Source organism: Perissodus microlepis, chromosome 7 (assembly GCF_051167445.1).
Source record: "Perissodus microlepis isolate ML-2025 ecotype Zambia chromosome 7, ASM5116744v1, whole genome shotgun sequence".
In the NCBI taxonomy this organism is placed as follows: Eukaryota; Metazoa; Chordata; class Actinopteri; order Cichliformes; family Cichlidae; genus Perissodus; species Perissodus microlepis.
In genome coordinates, this window is record NC_140467.1 from 13,229,263 (window position 1) to 13,250,817 (window position 21,555).

The window sequence follows — 21,555 nt, forward strand, 5'->3', positions numbered from 1 at the left end:
CTTGCCATTCAATCTGAATCTGGTTACTCATTTGAGATGAACAACACCATCGTATTCTCCTTTTTAGCAAAAATAAAAGAATATTTTTTTTATCATACAACGTGGACATTAATCCCATTAATTTGCATTCGGCGAATATAAGTGTTTCTACTTCCACATTTAACGCTGACTGGACAGAAATTTGCATTAAATTCATAATTCTGATAACAGTAATATGCATTTTATTTGCATTTTGCAACTGTTTTATTATTATTATTGTTGTTGTTGTTGTTATTATTATTATTATTATTATTATTATTATTATTATTATTATTATTATTATTATTATTCGCGTGGCATCACATGGTACACCTCTCAGAATAAGTGAACAATTACGGATAAGTTGTTATTACCGCTCTGCCCCACTGAGGTTGATGGGGCCAACGGGATCGCGTCCTGTTACCTTCATCAATATTACATGACTGCCTGTCGCAGCACTTGTGCCAGATGAAAACAATTAATCCAAACCTTTATTGGCTTTTAAAGGGTAAATGTTGGTCGTTTATGACACGAGGCTTCACAGTTTTCCTCTCGTGGATGCCTTTCTTTCAAAAAAGAGGGAAGGACCCAAGCGAGAGATCACCAAAGTGACCTTATAGAGCAGCTGGTGATTGTCACAGCGCGTGTTTAGGCCGGGGAGCTGGTAAACGGCGTGTCCGTGGGAACACAGCACATGATGAAGGCCTGTATTCATAGGCGGACGCGCACAACAATGTGTTGAGGGGTCCCTGCTGTTTTTAGCGGAATGCCTGATCCCACTGCAGCCTCCTCCGTGCATAATGCCAAATAACCCTGAGAAGGAGCAAAAAATAATGAAACGCATGTAACCGACACCACATCATGACGGAATTATGATAAAATAATATCTTTTTTTTAAATTTAAATGTATTTTTTATCATATTTAAAATAAAAGAAAGCCGATTGCTTTAAAAAACAACAACAACAACAACGATTTATTTATTTATTTAATGTATCTTTTCTAAACACTTTACCCAATAAACCTCCAGGCTGCTTTAAGACTAAGCACTCAGATCAGCTCATCTTCATTGGTCATGAATCCATAGTTAATTCAGACTGCCTGTGTGAGTGGGAGTGTCTTGCCATAAGTTTTGCCGTCACTTGATTGCGATCGTTGTCGTGGAGTGGGGGGGCTGTACCACAGTCTGCCTGCCATGTGGACTCTGCTGCTGCTGGTGGCGCAACACAAACCATCCGCACACACTGAGAGGGGAGCAGAGAGGCGGGAGGGAGGCGGTGCTGCACGGACAACTGCGTCCCACTCCTAAAGCAAACATCTTCAAGTCCTCCAGCGCGGAGTTGTCATTGCTCCGACATTCACTTGATCACAGCTTTGTAGTTCACGGCGGAGGGGAGCTGCGCGAGTGTCTGAGGTGAGTTTGGGAACAGACTTTGGGCAGCAGATGCACTGAGTGTTTTTGGGGTGTTCCTTATTATTTACGCGCAGTCTCTTTGATATAATCGTGTTCATACACTGAAGAGGTTTAAGATATTAAAGAAAATATAATTCCGTGAACTTTAAGCGTGGAGTAGCTTATATGATTTCTCTGCAATGTCCTAAACACGAGTGTCTGCTTTAAAGACTAATTTCTAAAAATAAAGCATCAGCTTCGTGTGTCTTAAATTAAAAACGAAGGCCTGCAAATGACTTGTCCTCGACCTAAAAACGCGGCAGTGAAGGCTAATTATAAAGCTGGAGTTTTGGCGTTCGTTTAACTCACGTGTTCATATCAAACCTTGCTTTTCTTTTTTTTCCCCTGCAGCTTCTAGGCCTCCAAGGATGGACTCGATACCTGCGGGGCGAGACTCCACTTCCTCGCCAAACTCCAAACAAGAACTTTCCTACCCGAGCACTAACTTGAAGCCCAACCAGGTCGGAGAGACGGTGCTGTACGGAATACCGATCGTGTCTTTGGTAATAGACGGCCAGGAGAGACTGTGCCTCGCACAAATATCCAACACCTTATTGAAGAATTATAGCTATAACGAGATACACAACAGGCGTGTCGCGCTGGGGATCACTTGCGTCCAATGCACCCCTGTCCAGCTGGAGATCCTGCGGAGAGCAGGGGCGATGCCCATCTCCTCCAGGCGCTGCGGGATGATCACTAAACGCGAGGCAGAGAGACTCTGTAAGTCCTTCCTAGGAGCTCACTCGCCCCCTAAACTTCCGGAGAATTTTGCCTTTGATGTGTCCCACGAGTGCGCCTGGGGGAGTCGAGGCAGCTTCATCCCGGCCAGATACAACAGCTCCAGGGCCAAGTGCATTAAGTGCTCCTATTGCAACATGTACTTCTCCCCGAATAAATTCATATTTCACTCCCACCGCACGCCGGAGTCCAAGTACACGCAGCCAGACGCAGCTAATTTCAATTCTTGGCGGCGGCATCTAAAACTAACAGATAAAGGCAGTGCCATGGAGATTTTACACGCGTGGGAAGACGTGAAGGCCATGTTCAACGGGGGGAGTCGCAAGAGGACGCTGCCAGGCAGTGGGTCCGGCTCTAGCTCTCCTTTGAAATCACACGAGCCCAGCCGTCCACAAAGCTCCCCGGAGATCCCCGCAAAGATCCTCAGCTGCGAGGGCAGCCGGGGTGCTATGACGAGCACGCGCAGCTACCCGGTCATCCCGGTGCCCAGCAAGGGCTTCGGGATAATGCAAAAGATCCCACCGCCCCTCTTCCCTCACCCATACGGGTTCCCGGCTTTCGGCCTGTGCCAAAAGAAAGAAGACGGCATGATGGGCGAGCAAAGCAAAGCCGGCCTCCCGGGTGTGCTGTGGCCTGCCACCAAGGACAGCGCCTACCACTCCTTCCCCATGTTCTGGCCCGCGGCCGGCGCGCTGCCCATGCCCCCATATCCCCAAGCCCAGCACAAGCCCCCTCCAGAGCTGCTGTGTCCGCCCAGGCAGACTGACATGGACATGTCCGAGCACAGTGACCGCAGCACCAACACGTCGAAAGACAGCGCGGTCGATAACGACCGATGCTCCAGCACTCAGTCTCTGCGCAACGAAGAAGACAAGTCAGGGGACGAGGGGAGGCCGACGGAGGGGGTGTCGCTCCAGCCCCGGAAAATCAGCTACGTGTCAGCGTTCAGACCTGTCATCAAAGACGCTGACTGCATCGCCAAGCTGTACGGCAACAGAAGCGCGTACAACGGCTGTCGCACCGGTTACTTATCGCCCGACTTTTTAAGCGAGAGCTCGAGCTACCGCTCTGTGTCCCCGTGCGTAGACAGCGAGGGCGAGCCAGACGTGGACGTGGAGACAAACAAAACGCAGGACGAGGAAGAGGAGGAGGGCTCCCGGCCTCTGTCTTCGGTGTGTCCTCGGACTCCCCTAGCTTTGACACACACCGTTTCACCACACGATTCTGACTCTAAAGGCCTGCAGGAGAGCAGCCTGGTCGATTCCCAGAAAACGAGCCTGCACGTGGCCCAGTCCTCTGAAAGAGAACTGCAGACCAAGCAGTTATCAGAGAGCCACATAGCTGCACCTTTCACCGAAGTGAGTGACTTCAAACACGGGCGATAATTCAGAGCTGTAATTTCCCCCTGAAGATCGGGTTCTGTTCTTTTTGCCTGTATGTGTACGTTTCAGCAGAGAAATGTGTGCTTGTGGGGGAATTTCTGTCTATGTTAAAACAGTGTAACAGTAACAACAAAAGGCATGTCCACATCACTTAGGAGGGGGAATAAAATCTTTTATCGTTTCTCTAATAAAATATCTATACATTAATTAAAGGTTTTCATTATTCATTTTTTTAATGTTTTACTCCATTACAAATATTTTTTTTTTCACCAAACTTCAAAGAAGTGGTAATTCTTTTTCCTTTAGGTTTACACACCAGAGAGGAGTGAGCTGCAACAAAGGAGCAGTCCGTATCAATTCAGAGCTGCGAATTACCCGCCTGGAGTAGGCCTACTTACAACAAACGGTTAGACTTTTATTTTCCTGCCTTTGTTTAAAAAATAAAATAAAATAAATTGAAAAAAACTGGAAAAAACAAAAAGGGAGGGAAAAAATTATATCGACTTATTTTGTCTTAAGATGAGAGTGCAAGTAAAGAAGAGCCGTCTTCCACAGTGGAGGAGATCGAAACGAAATCTTTTAACGAACAAAGCAGCGAGGAGCACCAGCGAGAGCCGGATGAAGGTAAGTTACACCGAGGTCAGAAAAAAGGGATTTCAAAAAAAAAAAAAAAAGCTCGGGAGATGTGGGACTACATTTTTGCCGAAGAACTTAATTTATATTATGTGTACTCAGGCGAGGACGCGCCACCCAGAGCTCTACCAACACAAAGGGACATACAAAGTCTGGCAAAAGGTAAGCTATCTACTGCTTCTATTATTATTATTATTATTATTATTATTATTATTATTATTATTATTATTATTATTATTATTATTATTATTATTATTATCGTTGTTGTTGTTGTTTACATTTGACGTAGCCTACTTTATTGAGTTTTTCTCCATCACATACATTTATGAATATAAAAAAAAAGCTAATGAGAGGTTGTAGATTAGCGGGCCTAAATTTTATAAATCAAGCAAAACTTGAGTCAGTTTCAACGTCCTGTCGCTCATCTGCACCTTCAGAGCCTTTGTATTTTCGAGGTGGAGCGACCTTTAATTAAGAAATTTAGAAACACTGAAGTTAAAGTTAATAAGACAACACCTCAGACTTTCCACTTTCATCTTTTGTTACATAAATGTGGGGTTTGGCGGGGGTGTCGTCTGCAGTCCAGGAAGACCTGCTCTGAATTTTCAGTGCAGATGATGATAATGATGTGCTCATCACTGTCATTAAAAATAGCAAAAGTGTCCTACATGGAAGCTGATGGGAAAGCCCTCATCTTTTCTCCTTCAACACTCGGCGTTTTTGTTTGATTTTGATTTGTTTCTTTTTCTGTGTTTATTTATTTGTTTATTTTTGTAGAAGAGCTACAAAAGCAGCTCTTGGAGCAAGTGGAGCTGAGGAAAAAGCTGGAACGTGAATTTCAACATTTAAAAGGTAAGCTAATCTCTGCCACGGTGCATGTAAAGGCAAATGTTCCTCCTCTCTGAGGCCAACACACAAGCCTTAATCTATCAAATCCACCTCAGCAGTAGTTCCCATGTGCTGCAGCGGAACTAAATAACTGCTGTTTTTAATCTGATCTACCTTTTCCCGTTTTTCATATTGATATACTGAGTATATGTTTTTTTTAAATATATGTGGACAGCAGAAAAAAAAGGGTAACTTTAAAAAGTCAGTGTTTGATTTTTATGAAACACTAACTGAAAAATATCTATAATAATATAATTATATATAAAACTGTTCCCCATCCACCACAATGAAAAATGTTACAGAACATTCCCATCTGCAGTCCATACATTAAGACCATCTGGATATGACACTAACAGCTTCACACTGGCAATGTAAAGATCATAATTTTGAAAATGAAACTAACCATGTCCTCAAGAAGCAGCTGCATTCAGGTGATTAATCAGGTGAATATCAGGTGAGATATGAGCAAATATTTTTTTTGTAACTTAAAATAATTTTATCCACCTTTTCTTACAAATAAATAAATACCTTTTTTCTGAAATATATTATATAGCAATATGAATATTTGGCAGACTCATATAAAAATTGAGAATTGATGTAATACCCAAAATATGTGCACTGGTTGCAGTACAGGTAAAGATGAATAAAAATTAAGATAAACCTGCAAGAATGGAAACTAAATGATGTCACATACAGGTAGTTAAGTGATGATGAAGGCTTCCATATAAAACTATTTGTTTTTCAAAATTGTTGGAAAGAAATTAAACCTATATGTGGCCCATTTAGCATATATATATATATATATATATATATATATATATATATATAATTAATATTTTTAATAATATTAAAATTATTATTAAAAATCTAGGGACAAGACAGTAAAACTTGTTAATATTAACCCTGTAATATCATTAATATTGAAAACTATTTTTTATTTTAATTTTGATACCTAGCATAATCCCCCTATTACTATATCTGAAAGTAAGACTGTTATGAATATAAGAGTGGTGACGAAACATTATCAAACAAAAATCTGAGCAGATGGTTATGATATAACATATTTAAAGGGTATTCCGTTTATATTTCTCCTAATATAAACATGTCCTTGCAAATGTTTTTTTTTTAACTTTCATCAGTGGCATCAATATTTTAATTATAGGTCGGATTTATTTTCATTTAAATGCTATAAATAACAAAAATTATTGTCATAAGAAAATGTTTTTGTTTCCAGCTGAAGGCATGCCCGGGTGTTTGCTACCGTTGATGCCCTTGGTTTGTAGCTTTAGCTTGAGAAGAGCGCCCTCTACTGATCAGTTGCCCGACAAGTTTAATGCATGCATCTGTTATGAATGGCATCAGCCTCTTAAAAGCCTTAATTTATAAGAAACTATTGCCTCTCTCTAAACAAACATTCCACTTTGTTTGTTTATGCTGTGGGGGTTACATGATTGTTAAAAATGACAAAGATCAGAGGTACAAACATTTCCTACATGGTGCTGTCAGTAACTTTGGGGAAAGCGGTGGCTAAAATGAAGGGTTTTTTCTGTCTGTGAAATAATTGTGGTTGGTTTACTGACTCAGATCTTTCATTTGCTTCTCAGATAATTTTCAGGATCAAATGAAAAGGGAACTTTCCTACAGGGAGGAGATGGTCCAGCAGCTTCACATAGTCAGAGGTGAGAAAAATAAAGCAAAGGCAGCGGACACAACAGCGTTTCAAGATGTTTCTGACTGTGGGATTTACAGATATTTTATAGCTTATTTTTCATGTAAAATCACCGACGACAGCCTGTGTGCTTAATTAGGTTTATTTTACCGTTTTCATATATAACGGACAAGCCTGATTTTCACATGTTTTTGGCATCAGAGGTGCAAAGTGGTGAACAGTATCATAACGTAACTTTACTACGATTTATATCAACAGATATTAGTGGCCAGCTCTTGCCTCTTGCGTGCACACTTACCCCATTGAATTGCTCCAGAAAGAGAAGGTCGAAGGGTAATTGTGGATGGACAGGCTATTTAAGTGGATAGTCCACAGCCTCTTAAAACGCTTCCAAACTACTTGTTTTGAGCAACTCCGACTCATATCATGAATCGATCATATCATCATTTAACTGTAAACGTGCAGTTGTGTTTAACTTGTCTTATGTAGGTCTACATATTTAAACAGCAGCAGCCTCTGTAATCCCCAGCAGGATGATTTACGCTCACATGCGCGTGCACTATTGATTGTTTGATCTCCTTCTTCATAGAAGCTCACGACGCTTTACACCATTTCTCCTGTAAGATGTTGACTCCTCGCCACTGCACCGGATCCTGCTCCTTCAAATCGCCTCTGCTACCACCGTGAATCAGACACAGGGGCGCGAGGACGCAGCCACAGCTTCTGTTAAAAACCACACCACGGGAGATTTAAAAACCACCACGGACACTCTGAGCCAAGCTGAAAGTAGTCTAAAGTGTAACTATCTGTAATATTTAAAAACAATAAATAAAAAAAAAAAGTGGATCTCCACCCTCATTGTTTATGTATCTCGCATACAGTGATTTGTTTTATTGGAATTATCCCATCGATTATTATTATTTGTGGCAAAGTGCAATGACAATGTATGTTTGTTGTAAAGGTGGGTTGTTATTTCTTCTTCTTCATTTTTTCCTCCCCCTATCAACAATAGCAGCTTTGATTAGACGGTTCATTGCTCCTTATCCTCTCAGTATTGTAAATAAGCCTACTAATTTTAATGTGTTCTTCCATGCAGGCCAGTAGCTTACCTTGGATGTTATGCACTTTAAAACGAGTGGTGGGAATTACAGTAAAAAAACAAAACAAAACAAAATACAAAAAAGCCTCCGCGTTGAAATACAGCATATTTATTTCTGTAGCGGTCAAACTATGCCTATTTGCTGTTGGAAATTTGAAAAACACAGAAATTAGTAGGCTGAATTAGTGCATCTGCGACCTTGTAAGCAGTGACATATCCTATTAAGAATAGCCTATTCCTCCATGTAATATTTGTTTTTGTCGCTAATGAATAAATCATTTTATTTAAAGAAGTGTGATTTATTTCCCCCCATATTTACATTTCTTTTTACCTTTTTGATTCCCACAACTTTTTTTTCTTTTTTTCCCTGCAAGTAATCAATCAACACAGGATCTCGTGAGCCAGTGGACTCCTAATTTAGCAAAACCCACTTATGTGAGTGCACCTTTCACCTTTGTGAATGAATGAATGAAGCTATATGCTGTAAGCGTTATTTAAATAACTGTTTGTGGAGGGGAAAATAATGCCATATCCATGAGAAAACAGCTTTCTACACGCGGAAAACAAGCAACCCGAGGCTATTTTGAGTGTGGAATATTCGTCTAGGTAATCGACGACTGAGACCTAGATCCAACTTCCCAGAGCCCAAGGAAACAACTTGAAATGATCAGGTGTTTAGTTTTTTTTTTTTTTTTTTTAATAAATAAAGTGATAAGACAAAGAAAAAGTGACGGATTCCCAAGTTAAAATTGCCAATATTAATTACGTCTAAATGACTTAATTATAAGGATCAAATATTTCCATTGTCAGTTGACAAATTAAATAAAAGATTTACAAATTATAGCACGAATAAAGGGAACGAACACTGCGTCTTAAGCCTAATCGCGACCCTGTTTTATCTTTACGTACTGCAGAGCAAAACGCATCAAGCCAACTAAGATCTGAAGGTGCGCCCTGCTTTTGTTCAAAGTAGTCTGTAATACCTCGGAGGCGCCCTGTGGTCGTTTGTGTTCCAGCAGCGCCCCCTGCTGTGCACTGTGGAGAATGAAAACTGACTTTTTTATGTTTCTTGAGGATGGCTGTTGCGCCTGCGCAACCAGTGTAACAAGATGGCGGAGAGTGCGGAACTGAAGGTAAAGCGAGTACATACGTTAGCTTGATAAATAAACGTTTCACACACTGAGATTTCAATTTCAGGTGTTAGCGCCGTTGACACTTAACAGTAGACACCCGAAGAGTGTTGTTATGAAGGCATATGATAAGAAAACAGCAGAGCAGAAACGACTAGATAGACAGTTAGCTGACGAGCTAGCTCGGTAGCACTAGCTTTGTTATTGTTGCACACTCTGCGTTAGGCTCTGTCTGTGGTTCATCTGCACTTAAATAAGGCCGGATGTGGGCTTTAGCAAGAGATGAAGCTAATATTCCTGTCAGCGTGTGAAATCCACTGGCATTGTAATGTTAGCCTCCTAGCCTTATCAGTAGTTCGCCATGCGAACCGCAGTGTGTGTTAAAGATGGGCTCTGTCTATTCCCTGGAATCCGAGTGCAGGTTAACTTGGATTGGCTATACTTTTGACATCTAGTCCAACAAATTACAGACACTGTCCACACTCCTGTTTTAATGTAATCCAACGCGATTTGTTTTCAAACACAAGTTAACACAATGAAAAGTCTTGTTTTGTTTCAGTGAGGTCACACCAGCATCATGCGGGTGGCGTTAGCTAGTTTTTACTTATTAAACCACCGCAGTGTGTACCCACTTTCTAATTTAATATTCTTAATGAATTATTATTCCACTGTGGACAATTACACTACACGTAAAAGGCTTTCATTTTGATCTTCACCTCAAATGAACTAATATCTGCGGTACTCACACCTTGCATTGCCAAAGGTGATCATATCAACAGTACTGTAGCAATCATTGAGGTTGATCAGTAAGTGTTACTTTTGTACAGCATAAAATGCATTTGAGATAAGCTCACTAAAGATTTAAATCTATCTGTAATTTCTAAGAGTACCGCTTTTGAGTTAGGAGTTGGATTTGCTCAATACTACAGTACACTTCTTTAATCTGGCTACATCATTATGTAGGGAATGTGTTATAAATGTGTTTTCATGCGTGATTCTGATTTGCACTGCTGGTGTTGCAGTTAAAAGAACACAGATTCTAACACTAATTAGTCATTTGGTATTTAAAACCACCAAGACTGTCTTTATTAGTGGTATATACTATACTGAGAGAGACAGCTCTCTGTGATCCCTTATTCTTGAATATGGCAGGCACCACCCTGTTATGGGAGTGTGTTACAGAAAAAAGAAATGCCATTGTAGTCATCTCCAAACTATGTTTTAAGTTTTCTCAAGCCAGCTTTAAAAAGTACATATTATGCAACTTCACAGTATAATTTGCACCTCTAAGGCGTCATGAGAATATTTTCCATTGCTTAAATATTTATCCCGGGTAGGTCACTGATTGATTGTCAGAGGAGATTACCAAAATATTTGCATATGGACTATATGACGTTGCTTTATTTGTCTGCAATGCAGTCATCCACAAAGATATTACAGCATAGAGTCAGCACAAGAATATGAGTGGAGGCTTTACAGTATAATGTAACATAGTACAAACTATTTAAAATTGACTTTTATTCTCTCTGTGTCTCAGAGGCTGTCATGCAGGCTAGCATTGTTGCTTTGCTTCACTGCATTTCACTCTAAAATATTTGTTTTGTTTTGTTTTTTAAACAAACATAAAAGAAACTCACGTCCTGCTAAATCCTTGAAAAAAATAAAACCACCATATAGTTTAATGCAGTCTGTTGCAGCGTTGCCACCTTCATTGTCAAACATTACCAGAGTTAGATTATCTTGGACAATGTCTCAAAAAGTTTCTGTAGTGGCTTCCATTATTTTGTACAGCTGACCATGTCCACATCCTGTTTTACCACGAGCAACATGTGCTGATGTGTTGTGAATTAAAAGTACAAAGAAGTTGCATTTAAAAATGTGCATTTCTGCATCTAACCAAAAGCCTGTCTCTTCCATAGTCATCTCAGAGGGGCTATGTTTACAGACAAATATTAATGACTCAGTGAAAATGTTGTGTGTGGACATTGCAAGCTAGCAAAGGATTTAAAAGCATTATTTATTTATTTTTAAAAAATAATAAGAAGAAGACATTATTTAACAGTTGTATTTAATTGATAAAATAGTTTTTTGTTTCTTTATGACAGATTAGAAATTTTTGTTTTTAAGTTGTTATAGATCTTCTCTTCCTCACTCTTCATTTTTCACCAGCAAATGGTAATGAGCCTTCGTGTTTCTGAGCTCCAAGTGTTGTTGGGATATGCGGGACGGAATAAGCATGGGCGCAAACATGAACTTTTGACCAAAGCTCTCCACCTACTCAAGGCTGGTTGCAGTCCCGCAGTGCAGATGAAGATCAAAGAGCTCTACAGGCGGCGCTTTCCAACCAAAATGGTTTCGCCAGTGGACCTAGCTCTTCCCGGTGTTCACGCTGCAGCCAGCTTGCCCACTGGCCTTGCCCAACTGGGGTTTGACAGCCACGGTTCCCCATCACCGCTGCTGCCTGTTTCCTTACTCGGGCCTAAGCACGAGCTGAGTCTGCCTCATCTTTCCTCCGCTCTGCACCCTGTACACCCTGATGTCAAGCTCCAGAGATTGTCATTCTACGATGTGCTGGATGAGCTGATAAAGCCAACCAGCCTGGGTAAGTCCACAACTTCCTGTTCAGCTGTGTTTAGTGATAGCACCTCTCCATTGGGTGCATCCCATGAAAGCACCGGGTAAAAGTTCAGCATCTGTTGACCCCGGTCATTTCTGTAGGTTTCCCCACTGACTCTGTGTTTCTGGTTTCTTTTTCATAGCTTCAGACAACAGTCAGCGGTTCCAGGAAGCATGTTATGCCTTTGCATTAACACCGCAGCAAGTTCAGCAGATCAGCAGCTCCATGTAAGTGAGAAAGCTTCTTGGTACATTCGGCGAGTTAAATAAATGAGAAGGCAAATAACTGTCACTTTTAAAGCTTTATCGCTAATTAACCTTTTATAATCAGATATCGGAGAAAACCGAGTCATTCATGTGTTGTGTGTTAAATATTTCTTCTTTTTGAATTCTTCAGGGACATATCCGGGACCAAATGTGACTTTGCCGTTCAAGTCCAGTTAAGGTATGACTAAGATAGCCTTTTCTTTTGAGCATCTGTTTTAATCGGTGTGATGTGGCGGTGTGAGTAATGGGTCTGTTTTCAGCTGCTCTCCATTTTGAATCAGCCAGAAATAGTAATGTCACATGAACGAAAGTTTAGAGAAAAAAGAGCAACTGTGCACACATCAAGACAAACTTTTCTTTTAAGTGACAGAACAGAAAAAGGTTTGAAAACTAAGTGGCTCCAAGTAATAAGTGAACCCTTAAAACACTGATACACAAGCAACATTTTGATCCTCAAGCGTGCCAAAGAACAAAAAGCCTAAGAGAGCTCATGCAGCTGGAAACTTGTTTCTAAATGTTTTAATCCTGAACAAAAGTTGCGACAGTTTTGTTTGTTTTAAGCATGCTGCTAGTGTTTTTCTTTTCAAATTTAAGAAATGAAAGCCTCAACCTGCTAATTATGATTTTAGCTATCGTTAATGATAAGTGACAAAGTTGAGATCCTGCCATCCATGCTCTTCTGGTTATTGTTATCAGGGTCATTGGGGGGGGGGGGCTGGAGCCCATCCCAGCTACGCAAAGATAAGAATTGAGTTGAATTACATTGAGGTCAAATTTTCAAATGAACAGTGAAGGATACAAGGCATGTTTTTCTCTTGGGGGCTCAGGCTTTTGTTTATATTCACAACAGACATGAGGGATTACAAAAATAACCAAAGAAAAGTACAAAAATATTTGGATGTGGACACATTGTTACCACACTGAACAGTAAAGGTGAAAATTATGTGTTCTTTTGCTTTAAAGAACACATAATTTATCCAGTCTAGCCTGTAGGATTTCCCAAGCCAGCATATATATGACAGAGAATACTTAATGACATTAAAAAGTGGTGAATGACATCCGTTAAGAAGTGCTCTCCTGTATCATAGATGGAGATGGCTGTACTTGACACAACCGAAAACCTAAAATAAGCAAGAAAGAAAGAAAGCCAGCCTTTTTGTCAAAGTGGTAACTGAACAGAAACAAATTGTGTTTGCCATTTTTTCCACAACATCTGAACTTATCCTCGATGCAATTTGTTTTCTCTTATTTTCAGATTTTGCTTATCGGAGACAAGCTGTCCCCAGGAGGATCATTTCCCCCCAAATCTGTGCGTGAAGGTGAATGGAAAGGCTTGTAATCTTCCGGTGAGTCCTTGGTGTTTGTTTTGTTTTTCTTTGCTTGTCATAGAGCATTTCCAGTGTTTAATAATATGACTATGAGTTACTAAATTTGTTGTGTTCCTTGTAGGGATATCTTCCTCCCACCAAAAATGGAGTTGAACCAAAAAGGCCCAGTCGCCCCATTAACATAACGTCTCTTGTCCGGCTGTCTACTACAGTCCCCAACACAATTGTGGTGTCATGGACTTCAGAAATTGGCAGGGTAAACACACTGGATTCTCATTTTTTTATGTTTAAACATATGGTCTGCGGAGTTGTGAGGAGAACATGAACCATGAGCATGACCTGGTTTGCTTATTATTTCCTCTTTTTTCAGTGTTTTTCCATGGCTGTGTATTTGGTCAGACAGCAGTCGTCAGCAGTGTTGTTGCAAAGACTACGGGCCAAAGGAATCAGGAACCCTGACCACTCCAGGGCTCTGAGTAAGTCACGATATTAATTGGGAAGTACAAAGAACTGGATCTGCCCCATGATTTGTGAGAATGACATTTAAGAAACAGAAGTTTCGTACAGTAACTCTGCTACAGTTTTCTAACTGGTCTGACCACAGAGTCGAAACAAAGGTAAAGGTACTTTTCTTTGCATTCCTCATATGTTCTCTGGAAAAGTCCCTCTGTTTGTTTATGTGAACAAAGGCCAGTGGTGGAGCTTACATTTTCTGCTTCACAATTTTGTAGTCCTTACTGTATGTGGGACTCTACAATACTATCAGAGTAATTCCCCTGAGATTGCTTGTTTCAGTTTGGTTTTTAATGTTTAAAGTGTTTAGTTTTTACTTTAGCTTTGTTTGTTTTTTTTATATTTGCAATATGAAATAATTTGTCAGTAGCAAGGTCACAATTGTTCCTTTAACACAGACACACTGGGAACAATGTTTGGTCTCAATAAATCTACGCAACAACATTGTGCTTCAGTTCAGTTCAGTTTTACTTCTGTAGCACCAAATCACAGCAACAGTAGCCTCAAGGCATTTTATATTCTAAGGTAAAGACTCTACTGTAATACAATGTTTTTCAGAGCTTTTCTTTTATGTTATTTTTTTTACGTTTTTCAATACATGTTAACTTTTTTCCACTTTTTTAGTTTTGTTATGTTTTTAGTTCAACAAACTATAGTAACCTTAAAACATTGTTACGCAAGCAACATTTTGAACCTTAAGTGTGTCAAAGAACAAATTCCATTAAACATTAAAAAGTTGTGACTCTAGCACTTAAACTTTGTTTTTCTTACAGTCAAAGAGAAGTTGACGGCCGATCCAGAGAGTGAGATTGCTACCACAAGTCTAAGAGTCTCTCTCCTGTGTCCTGTAAGTACCATTCATCACTATCCTCCTTGATGTTAAGTTGCTTCTTAGCCTGCTATTAGAGCAACAAGAAATACATTTACAGTTTTAGTGACCTGAGGTTTACGGTATTTGGATGTAAAGTGGTTGGGGACTGTTGCTTTTGTTCTGTGCTATTATATAGTATAAAACTGATCACTGTGTCAGTCAATGGAAGCGACATTTATCGAATTATCTTTCTTTTGTTTTGTTTTTTAGTTGGGGAAGATGAGGCTGACAATCCCCTGCCGAGCAATGACATGCTCACACCTCCAGTGCTTCGATGCTACTCTTTATATTCAAATGAATGAGAAGAAGCCAACATGGGTTTGTCCAGTCTGTGACAAGAAGGCACCATATGAGCACCTAATTATTGACGGGTGAGCACGTCTTTTTTTATTTATTTTTTTAATGTCGGGTATGGTTCCATGCCCATGCCCATCCGTTTAGTATGATGTAGTCAGAAATGCTCTCCTTCCTCTACTTTGTAGAAATGTTAATCCAGTCGTCTTCTGACCAGAAAGGGTGGAGCAGGTTTCTTTAACATTGGCAAAAAAGGGATGCGCTGAATGCCTTTTTAATTTGATTAAACCCACTTGTTCTGGGTGGATGTTGCTGATCAGACAGCTTTAGCAAAAACGGATGCAGTCATCTGGTTATGAAGTTAAAGTTGGCTTAACTTTAACATCCTGCATTCCTGATTTTTATTAGGATAATCCTGCAGCTGGTCTGACAGTTGTCAAGATATATAATAATAAAACTGCATGCTGCATAAATAGCGTGTAGCTTTAGAAGCAATTAAACTCAATTAAACTTCTTGTTTTAACTTGAAACAGACTTTCTTTGGTTTGTGTTTTATTGTCTCCTGACTATCTTGAACAGCTGTTTCTGGACTGGATTCTTGGACAGGAATTGCCAATAATACAAATCCTTGTTTATGTTTATTTAGTATCAGTTGCTCAATCTGCTCATGATGAATCACAGCTGTATTGTAATTCTGAAGTTTGACTTTTAAGTGACTCAGAAGTACTTAAGATTATTGTAATAGAATTGGAATGGCTTGTTTTTCTAGGTTGTTCATGGAAATCTTGAATAGCTGCTCTGACTGTGATGAAATCCAGTTCAAAGAAGATGGAAGCTGGGCCCCTATGAGGTCAAAGAAAGAAGTGCAGGAGGTTTCTGCTTCCTACAACGGTGTAGACAGCGGTATGTCAGTTGATTTTAATCTTTAAATCTAATCTTCCCCATGATCTGGGAACGCAGACTGACATCGCTGTTTCCTTGTAGATCTGTCTGGAACCGACGCGCATGAGCACAAACGGTCTTCTAATGACAACTGCAAGAAAGTAGATGTGATCGATCTGACACTGGATAGCTCCTCAGAAGATGAGCTAGATGACGAGCCGCCTCCTAAAAGAGCCTGTCCCTCGCTGTCACCTGTCTCTCCACCTGCAAGCAAGGGGTAAGTCATGAAACTGCAAAGGAAGTGAGATGACTGTAAAAAATATTTTGGGTTGTCTGTGCTCAACTCTGTCTGCTTTTGTCTCTAAACATATGATGTTATTTCCTCCCAGAGTACTAAACCTGCACAGCCAGGCCTCACCTGTGAGCAGAGCTCCCAGCATGCCACCTGTGGAGACCAGTTACATTCCTCCCCCACCACCTCTCATCCAGGACTACCGCCACTACTATCACACAGCCAGTGACCTGCCAGGTAGCCCCGTCAATTTCCCTAAAGGATAGGTTTTGAATTTTATCTCACTGCCATCATAGCGTGTATGTGTTAAATTCTGTCATCTGACTACTAGGTGTGGGGGAAAAAATCGATTCTGTGTAGTATCATGATATTTTGTTTGCTAACAATGTATCGATACAGGGACAGCAGAAATCGATATTTTGTTACAAAAAAGGTTTTTGTGCTCTGACTTCAGAGCATGTTGATCCTTTTTCTGAGCAAAAATCCTGACATTCCTTCACTGTCCAAATGTGTTTAACTTTTTTTTTGGCAGCAATAAACATGACAGTTTACTTATTTTAATTTAAGACATGTTTTATTTTAATTAAGTTTAAAACTTTTTTATTTAATGTAAAATTATATTTTGTTTTAATTTACTTTAAAATTCTTCAGTTGCTGAAGGGGCTGTATAGTTTTCATAAATTGCATAGTTCAGAATAGCTATAATTGTACCAGATGGTTGCATTCAGTTAAGATGGACTAGACTGTAATACAAACCGTTCAGTTTGTCAACAATAAAACTGACTGAAATGAGAGAAAGACTGAGTGCGAGACTTTGATATTAGATAAAATGAATATTGATAAAGTTTACCTTTATGTACAGAATCTAAATATCGCAAATTTTTTTAAAAAATTGCAATAATATCGTATCGTGGGATGTATGGTGATTCCCACCTCTACTGACTACCAGCATGAGTGTACCTCCTGATAGACAGAACTAGGGATAATGTTGATGTCTTACAGTGTAGCCATGTCATAGGGAGATAACTTCACAGTGATTATTGTAAGTCATTAATTGTACATTAGTCACGTAGGTTTGCGCAAGGGTGAGACGGTAGAAACAAAAACCTGTTTGTTTGGTTGGTTGTTTTTTTTGTTCTGTTTTGTTTTCGTGCAGTGGTCAGTTGAAATTTTGTAACACTTTTTTTTTTTTTTTTTTTAAGCATGCTGAGAAAGATAAGACTTTGGTTTTTGTTACAAAATTTTCCCTATCAGGACATTTATTGTTGTACTGAATAATTTGGCTCTCTAATCAGATAATTTATCAAATGTACCAGTGTAAGTAATTAATTGGGGAAGATGTTTTTACTTTAAATGCTACTTTTCCAAAAAAAAACAAAAACAAAAAAAAACAACCTTTTTCTCAGAACTTGTTTTTTTTTTACACACTGAGCGAAAAGGAAACAGAAAAAATGGAGAATATGGACGCTTTTTGGCTCCTGACAGAATTCTCTAATTTGCGGAGGGATTAATAAAATAAAAAGATATTCAAATTACCTCCGTAAAAATATTTGGCTCTAATGTATCGATTAAATTGAAAGAAAGGTTTTTGTTGTGGGAAATATTCCATATACTGGAGACCTGGGGAATTTTCATTGTAATACATTGGTTGTAAATTATTCACTTGTAATGACTTCATGCCTCTGAACGCAGCTTGTAAAGTCTTTTCTTTTTCTTACAGATCAAAATTTCTTCTCCTTCCTCCAAGGCGACAATCAGGTACAGTTACTCATTTTCATCCAGCGACCACAAACCCGCCTAAATAGATTGTAAAAGAGTGATATATTTTCAGTAAGACAAATCTTTAGAACTGTACATTGAATTAAATAAATTTACAGATGGTTTTTATCCAGTCATAGCTGTGCAAATCAAAACTAAGCTTTATTCATACATTTAGTGCTGTACATACAGCAACCTCACTTTTTCTCACATACTTAAGTTACTAAAGTGCTGTTTGAATTGTTATCTCTCTAACAAATAACACTTGCCAGGTGTACGCTGAGGTCCGTGTCAAATCTGAGGTCATTTGGAAAACTGATTCTCAGATTTCTGCTAAAACTAGTTTTCTGTTATCCTCTTACAACAACTGGTGTCTTCATGTGAGGCGTTTAGTGATTGTCTTTGTAGACTGTTACTAATGAAAGTAACTTGGTTTGCATCCCTCTTTCCAAATTGCACGACTCTGCCAGCACATCACTCACACACAGCGCCATCCAACACCACAGGAAAACATGCCAGTGACATTTGGGAACAACTATAAACTTAATATTCACTAAAACAACTTAATTTGCCATTTTGCTTCTATCTTTAGCAGCTGTTAGTTGAACTACTGTATATTATATTAAAGCATGCATGCAGTCAGACAGGCACAGGTCTTAGTAGTTTGTCTTAAAATTAAAACTTGGTCATCTGTTTTTGCTTTTTGGTTTGTTTTATTCTCCCAATTCTTCAGTGTCATGAAGTTTTGTAAATATAGCACTAGGCTTTAACATATTTCTTCACAGTATGCTTGACTGTTGTCACTCTTCTTTGTCCTGTTAGCATTACAATATGGTGATGGCTGCTGCAGCAGCTGCGTCGGCTTCAGCCTCAGAGGATCATGACCTGCTCCTCAACCGTTTCCTGCCCTACAGCTCCCCTCAGCTCTTACGTGAACAGCCAGGCACCCCGGGGAGCAGCACATTGGCTGCCACCAACGGAGGCAGCAACAGCGGCAGCACCAGTAGTTTGGTGTCTTCGAGCAGTCTGCGGGACCGCGACAAAGACCGGGATCGGGACAGAGACAGGGACAGCCATTCCATTTCAGGATTATCAAGGTCCTCAGTGGAAGCAGCAGCAGCTGCAGCGGCCATTTATGGCTCCATATCTGACATTATCTCTCTTGACTAGATCCACTCAGAACTGAAAGACAAGGGAGACGTCGAGAGCAGGAGTTCTTTGTAAATAAAGAAGAGGAAGATGAAAGAATACAGTGCTATGTACAGAGAGGAAAATCTATTTTCAATTTTACTTATCATATGTATATAAACTTAGGACGCTTCCTGTCCGGTGAGTTACTTCAGTTGATATTTTTCTGTGAATACTGAAGACTTTTTCACACCTCTTCATGTGGTCCTTTGATTAAATTGTACCTTTTGTACCTGTTTTTACGGTTTTGTTTCGATAATTCATGTCAATGGCATTATTTCAGTATACATGCACAGAACGCAGTGGGGGTCACAACCTTATGGAGCGTGATATTCAGAATATAAAGCAAAAGGGCATTGTTATAGATGTACAAAAGGCAAGTCTCAGCAAAACAGGAAAATGGGTAACACTTTCTTTATTTTCTAAATGGCTTTATTTCTGTTGACATGCTGTGGGCAGCAGAAAGATCGGCCATTTTTTGCCATCACTGTAGAATTTTTTTCAGTAGAACATTCATGCTGTGGTCATTATTTTAAATAATTATTTATGATGTAAGTTATGTAGGATGCGTGCTGTTTTTTTTGTTTTGTTTTTTAAAGAAGCATTCCCTATGCCTCTAGGAACTGTTGCCACTAGAAATGCAGGAGTAAATGCTAGATCCTTCTATTGTCGTAAGTGCTCTCTTTTCCTCCTCACTTCTTCAACTCAAATCAAACATGAGCGATGTTAAATTGTTCAAACTGTACCTGGATGACATAAATTGGGAGACGTCAGTATTGTTAAGACAACACTTTTATTTTAATTTTATTTTGTTGTTGTTGTGTGAATGAAGGGCACAGGTCCAGCAAGAACCACTATCGGACCTTTTATATAAGTCTTAGATTTGCAGTATTGTGTCATTTTTTCCTCTCAAAGTGTAGTTGTTTTACTTTGCATATTATATTCTTAAAAACATGCACAGAAAAAAAAACAATTGATGAGTTGATACCGATAAATTTCTGCTCCACCGTCAATGGGAGACTAGTTTCTGGTCCGCGTGAGGTGAAATGCTATATTTGAAAGGTGTAAAACTGTTCACTGAGTGCAATTGGATTAAATACATTTCACTGGGTTTGATTTTAGCACTTGTTGCTTTTTGTTTTTTAATTTACAGAGAGCCTGTTTGGAGCAGTGAAGCATTACAATGCGCATTTGAGTAGTTTTCAGCTTTATGTGTGTCTACAAATTACCTGAAAGCTCACCTGTTTGAGTGCTCTTCCCTATTGAGGCGACAGGACACAGCCTTTTTTGATGTTTAATGTATTTGCAGCAGCCTCTAAGATAACTGATAGAGCTTAGTCTTCGAGTGAATCACAACACCCTTTTTTTTTGGCCCAGAAGTCAAAATCATCTATGTTACTTTGGACTCCTCCCTTTCCTTTATTTTGTTTGACTTGTGCTTACAATTAGAATTATTTATTATCATATATATTTTTCAGCATTTGTTTGATTAATGAACATGCATTGCTGTCATTGTATGTGATCATTTCTTTTGTAATTATATATAATTAATGCTATTTAAAGATGTCATTGTTGCTTGACATGCATTGTAACATTTTCTGTTTGTCTGTTTTGCTATCAGATGATGTCAATAACTCAATAGAAGCTTTGATCATTTTGAACGGCTGCGAGGTCTACTGTGCTGTTTGATATTTGTAAGAATTAAAACCAATACAAGGAAGTGCATGTTTTGTAGATGGCGTGAGGACAGCTCCGTTTGCTTCTCTGGTAGCTTTTGAGAGCATTCAGTATAGAAACAAAATCACTTGGTCGCCAGCAAAAAAATGTACTGTCTCTGAGGAGCGGCGTGGCACTTAAAAGAAATCTGCATTGTTTATGAAATTGTTTTTCAGTATCAAGGTCTTAGGTTACAAAAGGATAAAGCTACGTAATATCATTGGCAGTTATTATTATTAGAAGAAAGAAAAGCAACATTGTACACATTTGCTTGTTAGTAGTTTTCTTGATTTTTGAGGAGTGGGAATGGGCTCGGGGTATCCCTGTGTTTTAATGGTTAATTTAAACTAGGAGTGATGACATATTAAAAAAAAAATACAAAATAACTGAAATGATATTTATGTACTTACAAACCAATCTAAACTAAAATATTAATGCATATATACAGGAAATGTCACTTTTTAAGTCTTTCTCAATTTGGTTGAGTATGTAAACCTGACAAACTGCTGCAGGCTTTCTGCATTTGTTTATTCAGTCAGCATGGTCGAAGTCCACTTCCCTGCTGTGTTTACCATACAAAATACGTTATTTACCCTGTATTTAGAACTTTTTTTTCATGCAGTTGAAATGGACAGGTTGTCAGTCTGTGGCAGAGACTCAGACGAGCATTCATGTTCACATTCACACCAATAGTCATTTTAAAATCAGTATTATAGGACTGGGAAGAAGTCAAGGTACCCATAAGGAACCCGTGCAGGCACAGGGAGAACATGTAAACCTCACTCAGTCATGCCCAACTGGGGGCTTTTTGCTATGAGGTGA

General features: G+C 39.3%; 2 protein-coding genes across 3 annotated transcripts; both read left to right on the plus strand.

The window, feature by feature from the left end:
• Positions 1 to 247: 247 nt before the first annotated feature.
• skor1b (SKI family transcriptional corepressor 1b) lies at positions 248 to 8,164 on the plus strand. Of its 2 annotated transcripts, none has more exons than XM_084933537.1 (8): positions 248 to 1,430; positions 1,821 to 3,565; positions 3,896 to 3,995; positions 4,109 to 4,213; positions 4,325 to 4,384; positions 5,000 to 5,074; positions 6,715 to 6,789; positions 7,369 to 8,164. In XM_084933537.1, the coding sequence occupies exons 2-8, from the start codon at positions 1,838 to 1,840 to the stop codon at positions 7,464 to 7,466; spliced, it is 2,241 nt and encodes a 746-aa protein (XP_084789663.1). In that variant the 5' UTR covers positions 248 to 1,430; positions 1,821 to 1,837; the 3' UTR covers positions 7,467 to 8,164. The 2 variants fall into 2 exon arrangements, with proteins under 2 accessions (XP_084789663.1, XP_084789664.1); XM_084933538.1 differs by having other exon boundaries at positions 7,372 to 8,164.
• An 803-nt stretch (positions 8,165 to 8,967) lies between these two features.
• pias1b (protein inhibitor of activated STAT, 1b) lies at positions 8,968 to 20,737 on the plus strand. Its single transcript, XM_084933539.1, has 14 exons — positions 8,968 to 9,011; positions 11,178 to 11,610; positions 11,768 to 11,852; positions 12,022 to 12,069; positions 13,147 to 13,237; positions 13,341 to 13,475; positions 13,590 to 13,695; positions 14,506 to 14,579; positions 14,814 to 14,974; positions 15,667 to 15,800; positions 15,882 to 16,056; positions 16,169 to 16,308; positions 17,792 to 17,829; positions 18,652 to 20,737. The coding sequence occupies exons 1-14, from the start codon at positions 8,988 to 8,990 to the stop codon at positions 18,997 to 18,999; spliced, it is 1,992 nt and encodes a 663-aa protein (XP_084789665.1). The 5' UTR covers positions 8,968 to 8,987; the 3' UTR covers positions 19,000 to 20,737.
• The last annotated feature ends 818 nt before the right edge of the window (positions 20,738 to 21,555 follow it).